Source organism: Fukomys damarensis, unplaced genomic scaffold (genome assembly GCF_012274545.1).
Source record: "Fukomys damarensis isolate Sample0158 unplaced genomic scaffold, DMR_v1.0_HiC HiC_scaffold_34, whole genome shotgun sequence".
Taxonomy (NCBI): domain Eukaryota; kingdom Metazoa; phylum Chordata; class Mammalia; order Rodentia; family Bathyergidae; genus Fukomys; species Fukomys damarensis.
The window spans coordinates 864,545-870,736 of NW_022900946.1; the positions used below are offsets into that span (position 1 = coordinate 864,545).

At 55.2% G+C, this 6,192-nt stretch overlaps 2 protein-coding genes across 2 annotated transcripts in view; one reads left to right on the forward strand and one right to left on the reverse strand.

Moving 5' to 3' along the window:
* The window catches only part of Znf768 (zinc finger protein 768), a 7,445-nt gene extending 4,593 nt beyond the window's left edge, over window positions 1–2,852 (forward strand). The window contains exon 3 of the mRNA XM_033758724.1: window positions 2,720–2,852. Within this exon, the coding sequence (XP_033614615.1) occupies window positions 2,720–2,852 (133 nt within the window). The remainder of the gene's footprint in view (window positions 1–2,719) is intronic.
* The window catches only part of Itgal (integrin subunit alpha L), a 33,646-nt gene continuing 29,348 nt past the window's right edge, over window positions 1,895–6,192 (reverse strand). The window contains exons 24-29 of the mRNA XM_033758725.1: window positions 5,777–5,890; window positions 5,583–5,639; window positions 5,398–5,496; window positions 5,010–5,105; window positions 4,438–4,548; window positions 1,895–3,212 (exon numbers count right to left, since the gene is read on the reverse strand). Coding sequence (XP_033614616.1) covers window positions 3,039–3,212; window positions 4,438–4,548; window positions 5,010–5,105; window positions 5,398–5,496; window positions 5,583–5,639; window positions 5,777–5,890 — 651 coding nt within the window. The 3' untranslated portion in view covers window positions 1,895–3,038. The remainder of the gene's footprint in view (window positions 3,213–4,437; window positions 4,549–5,009; window positions 5,106–5,397; window positions 5,497–5,582; window positions 5,640–5,776; window positions 5,891–6,192) is intronic.

The following is a 6,192-nucleotide window of genomic DNA, read 5'->3' on the forward strand; positions in this document are numbered from 1 at the left end:
CTGGAACCACTGAACTAAATCCGCAGCCCTGTAGTTTGTTTTTTAATCTTGTCACATGAAGTTCAGGTGATATGATTTGCCCACATCTGCCCAAATCCTTGTCCCATGCTTTTCATGCTGCGCAGACTGAGGGGGTCCAGCACAGGTGGTTGTGAGAAAAGCCTCAAACTTGTGGAGTTCCTTCTTCCTAATCACAGAGGATCTGCCTTGGGCCAGAAAACAGAGCTTGATTTTCATCTCTCGTTTGCTCCCAGCACCCATCGCTGGAACTGCCAGCCACCTCTGTACATACCCTTTCTCCACGCTCCCAGGACACCAGAGCTGAAGCCCAGCCCCACCCAGGGGACAGGAGTGTTTCTCCTGTGTGCTGTGGACGGAGCCTGGCTTGTACAGGCCAGAAAGATGCAGTTCCCAGTCTGCAGCCCAGCCTCAGAGGTGGGATTCTGACCCTGTGTGAGCCCAAACCATGGTCCAGCCCCTTGGACCTCCCACTGTTCTAGGCCAGATTTGTCACAGCTTTGCTTCCTTTTTAGGGTTCCTGTATGGATTGGTGGGACACCGTGTCCTGGTCTTCCCACGAGCCAAAGCCCCAGCTTCACAACACTCGGCCCCTCAGGAATAGGGTAGTTGGGGCCATCAACAGGTGTGAAGGTATGTAGAGCATGGCAAATGGCTTTCTTAAGAGAATTACTCAATGCTGGGCACATTTAAATTTTTTAAAACTTTTTAAAAAAAGATATCATCTCACTGTGTAGTTCAGGCTAGCCTCAAACTCACTATGTAGCCCAGGCTGGCCTTGACCTCTTGGCAATCCTCCTGCCTCAGCCTCCTGAGTGCTGGAATTACAGGCATGTGCCACAGTGGCCTGCTAGGGCATATTTTGAGATAATGCCTACTAAGGACCTAGTGGTGGCGCCCTCTGAAGGTTTACACATTCTGTTTTACAGATGAGGACACTGGATGGTATGGCAGCACACACTTGTCATCCAGCTACTTGGGAGGCTGAGGCAGGCGGATTACAAGTTTGAGGCCATCCTGGGCAACTCAATGAGACTATTTCAAAATTTAGAAACTTAATAAGCATTGGGAATATAGCTCAGTGGCAAAGCAAGTGCCCTAACAAGTGTGAGGGCCCCAGTTCAATCCCCAGTGTGAGAAAACACACAAACATATGAACTTGTGTACTACTTCCCACTGGAACAAAAGCACAAAGGTTCCTGAGATCAGGGACTTGTCTTTCTCATCACTTTATCTTCAGAGCCTGAAACAGGGTCTGACACAAAGCATTCAAAAATAACGGAATGAGTACAACCTGACTTACATTCCATAACCCTAAATAAAGGCTGGCCCATGTGCTGTAAGTAGTTTTGTGGCACCCAGAGCGGGGAAGTGATCGCATGTCTTCCTTCGTGATGTCTGGCTGTGAGCGGCTCTGTGGCTGGGCCTGGCCGTGGCTGGTGAGCCCCAGGAGGCTGCAGGCTCCGAATAACTGGTTGTGCTCACCAGGCTCCGAAGGCAGTGCACTTCCTGCCTTTTTGGATGCAGCGCTTTCCTCCCCAGTGCTGGACCAGGAACTGGCCTCAGTCCCTCAGTATCCCGGGTCCCACTGAACTGACCACACGAGGGCAGCAGTGATGGGCACTCTCCTTCCCTTCCACAGAAAAGGCCTAAGGGCCATGTCCCTTCCATCCTGGCTTTAAAGAAAAGGCAAGGAGGGTCCATGCACCTTCTTTTTTCTTTTGTTTTTTTATACACTTTTTTTTTCTTTCAGTGTTTAGCCCTTTGTACTCCATCTTAAGGAGCTGTCAACTCATCCTTTTTCTACAGTTCTTTTTTTTTTTTTTTTTTTTTTTTTTTTTTGAGAGGCTCCCCTTGTGCTCACTGCTTCTTGGCAATCCTCCTGCCTCAGCCTCCTGAGTGCTGGGATTACAGGCATGCACCACCATGCCTGGCTTCTCTACTTCACTTTTGAATTAACCTATAATGTTGGGTGCAGGTCAGTATCTATCTAGGGGTCACCATAAAAAATAAAAGGAAAAAAAAAGGAAGAAGCAGAGTTCACTACTATTTGGGCCCCACTTAGTTGGGGTTGAAAGGGAAATGTTCATTCACTGAGCCAGGCTGGAATGTTGCACCGGCACAAAAACATCACAAACCTGGACTAGATTTTGGACTATTTACTGGATACATGTGTGCAGGGACTGTATTTGGTCCTGGGGATCTAAGTGAGCAGATTGATTTCCGTGGCCTCTGGGGGCTGAAGAGCAGGTGGGCAGGAGGCTGGGAGGGCTGGTGGTGTGTGGGGGCCCTGACCACACCTCCGTGTCTTCCCCAGGATTCTGTCATCCACTCAGGGAAACTGCCCTGCATCTGTCCCATGCCTGGCCCCACGCTTCCATCGGGGTCCCAGGGCAAACAGGAAAGGGACGCACTCCCTGCCCTTACAGTGTTCAGTGTAAGAGGAGAAATTAAATAAGTCATTAAACACCATACAAATATAACCCTGGGATACAAAGGCCAGTGCAGGCTTCAAGTACAAAACATGCTGGGACCTGACTGAGCTGGGCCAGCCACCATGCAGCGCTGAGTCTGAAGGCCGTGTGAGTGGCCCTCTCAGGGCCGCAAGGCAGGGACAGGGACAGGAAGGGGCGGCGGGGTTGCGGGGCTGGGACGGCCTAGGTCTGTGGCCGTATGGATGCACTAAGAAACCTGGGCACAGGCTGAGCGCCAGCCTTCGCAGCCAGGGTAGCGGAGGGCGCAGCACTGATCCCGGCAGGGCTCCGGCTAGCATCGCTGAGGGGCTACGCGTCCATCCCTACGACCATCCAAGGGCCCAGCGCCTGTGGACTTAGACCCGAGGTGCTTGTGGGAAGAAAATAAGGCAGGCCAGGGGCCAGGGCCGCCTGGTGACGTGGGGTCTCACCCCTGTGGCCCCTGCAGGAGCCAGGGAGCAGGCTCAAATGGGAATCCAAGGCCGAGGGGAACAGTGACTTGCCCAAGGATACACGCAATGCAGGTCCAGTCCTGGGCCCTCTGGGTCAGGCCTGGGCCTCAGGCTTCGCCGCCTCCCCATGGAGGGGCTCCAGGCAGCCTGGATCCGAGGCCTCCTCGCCGGATGCCACCAGAGGCCCAGAATCTTCTCTGGGGACTGTGCTGGGGGCATCTCCATCAGCCTCCATCTTCTCCTTCAGGCTGCGCTTGAAGAAGCCAACCTGTGGCAAGACAAACACGCAGCCCTGAGACCAGGGGTGAAGACACTGGCATGCACGATTCTCAGAAAGAAAGAAATCTTGGAAATATATATATTTTGGCATGATGGATTGAACTCAGGACCTGTGCTTGCAAGGCAGGCGTGGTGCCACTGAGCTAAATCCCCAGCCCTTGGAAATATTTTTCAAGAGCTTTACATTTAATAGTTCATTCTTTAGGCTCATCAGAATGTTATGAATCAAGCCAGGCATGGGGGCACACACCTGTAATCCCAGCACACTGGGAGGCTGAGGCAGGAGGATGGTGAGTTTGAACCTGGGCAACTTAGTGGCTTAGGGAAACTGTGTCTCAAAATTATTTATTTATTGAGACAGGATCTCACTATGTCATTTAGACTGGCTTTGTTCTAAAAGAGATCCTCCTGTCTCAGCCTCCAGCATGCATGCTAGGATTATAGATGTGTGCCACCATGGCCGGCACAATAGGGAACTTATTGAATAACAGACAGGGTATTCAGACAGCAGAAAAACAGCTACATTCAAAGTCAGGAAGGAGAGCTGTTAGTGGCCACATGGAAAGACATCAAGTGAAAAGTAAGCTCCCAAGCAGTCTACCCCCTCTACTCATCTAGAATCATCATTTCTGCAGGTAGGAAATACAATGACTTTTCCTTTCACACTCATATATACATACATATGCAGATGACCAAGTTAGAACCTGGAGCAACATAGCCAGACACTGTGGTGCATGCCAGTAATCTCAGCACTTGTGGAGGGACACGTGCCACTACACCCGATTTGAAACTTTGATTGTCTGTGTTCTCTTCTCTGTTGTACTAAGCTCTTTACATGGAACATCTGCCCTCTACTCCTCTCCCTCTCCGACTTCTTGCTGGAGGCTCCACAGGCCTGCAGCCCGAGTGAGGCCCCCATGTTGCAGGCCCAGCGCTACCTTGTGGCTGCCTCTCCCCGTTAGGCTGTGTATGAGCCGCTGTATTGGGGGCCTGGTAAGGTGCTGGCACTGGAAGCCAGGGTACGTGGTCCTTCGCTCCTTCACCTCCCAGATACCCAGTTCTGCTTCTGCCAGCGCCAGGCTGAGTGACGGTGGAGAAACTTCACTAACTCTGTGGGCCACAGCAGCCTTATCTGCAGGGCTCTGAGGCTCTGCCCGTGGTGCCTACCCCGCCTCACCGACTCAGCAATGCCTGCTCCTCCCAGAAGCGCCCACCTTGTACAGCGCTAGGAAGATGAGCAGCAGCAGCAGCAGCCCCCCAGCACCGCTCAGCATGTAAACGGGCAGCTTCTCCTTCTCATACACCATGTCGACCTTCGTGAGGACCTGGGAGAGACAGGCAGGGCAGGAAGACCTCCCCATCCCAGGGTCCCCATTCCCAGCCTTGTCTCGGGCCCCGGGGCCTCGTCCCCATGCTGGCTGTGCTCTGACGCATGCACCCTCAGCACCGGTCAGGGCTGGCATAGCCACACGCTCCCCAGAGCCCAGGACAGAGCCAGAATCCCAGCTGGGCACACACAGCCCCCGATCTGGCTTCTGCTCACCCCATGGGCTTCACTGCCCGTCCCCTGCTCTCAGCATGGTCTTGTGCTTGCTGCTCTGCTCCAGCACGCCATCTGTGTGCTGTTAGGCCGGTGGCATTTTGTTAAACTGCCACCAGGTTCTTTCTGGGGATACACGAGACTACTGGGTGCAGAGAGGCAAGCTTCCCCGCAGCACACGGCTCTGGCCTGGGGTGGTGGCTCCGGGCCCACCGGCGCCTGCTATGGGCTCAAGGTGCCACATACCTGGGCCACTGAGGAGTTGCTGCCATACAGGTGGAAATGCCTGCTGCTGTTGAAGGAGATGGCCAGCGAGCTGCAGAGGCTGAGTGTGGAGGAGGCCTGCGGGCGGAGGGGGCAAAGGGACAGTGATCTGGAGCCCTGAACACCGGCTGTGCACTCCTACTTCACTCTTCACTGCCTGGGGGAAGCTTCCCTGAAAACATGAGGACTTCCACACAGGTCGCAAAAACCACCCTGCAAATGTCAAACAAGCCACGGTTCTCTCTCATCTGCAGCTGTGTAAACTTGGGGATTTTTTTTTTCCATTTAAACAGAAAAGCCGGGGCCACGGGGAGCCCATCCCCACCCACACCCAGCGCCCATCTCTGTGCCAGCGGCGAGCAGGTGCTACCTCAATGCTGCCCACCAGCTCCACGCTCGCGGTCACTTGGATGAGGAACTCCCTCCTGAAGACGAGTGGACAGCGGATCTCGGCTCCCGGGAGACAGGGCTGCAGGGCTAGCGTGGTCAGGGCCTGGCCTCCATCCCCGGCCTCCGCCCCAGCCTCGGTCCCTGCTCACCCCTCCACACTCCCACCTGGGTGCCATTGGGCGGCTCCCTCAGGTCCTCATGACGGCAGGTGATGCCAGGCTCCTAGGCAGAAGGGCAGAGTCCCCAGTTGGCCAGATGAGACGGGCACCTTGCTTCCCTCGCTGGCCCTGCTGACCCGGCCCCACCCAGGGGACATGGACCGTCCACCCGCATCCACACGCAGGCCGGGCAGCACTCACCATCTGCACGCTCCAGCTGTGCGTGAAGGGCTGCCCACTGTGGGGCTGTGGCACCTGGATCACAGCCTCCAGAGTGGGCGCGTTGTGGTCCCAGGCAGAGGGCGGAATCCTCACCTGGCAGAGGAAGGGTGCGGGGTCCGAATGTCGGCCCACCTGCCCGCTGCCCGTCCGCCCGGCCTGCAGACCCCTGGCGGCTCCTCCAGGCTCCCCAGCTCTCCACCTGTGGCAGAGCCGCCCACCCCACAGGGTCTTCCATGTCTTCATCTCCCGCACACAGGGCAGCTCCCTCATTCTGCTCATCCCAGTAGGGGCGACCTGTGTCTGTGTCTCCATGAGACCACAGCTTCCTGAGGACGGGAGCGATGCAGGATACTGTTCAATACAGTACCCTCCCCTCCCTACACAATGGAGCTCAA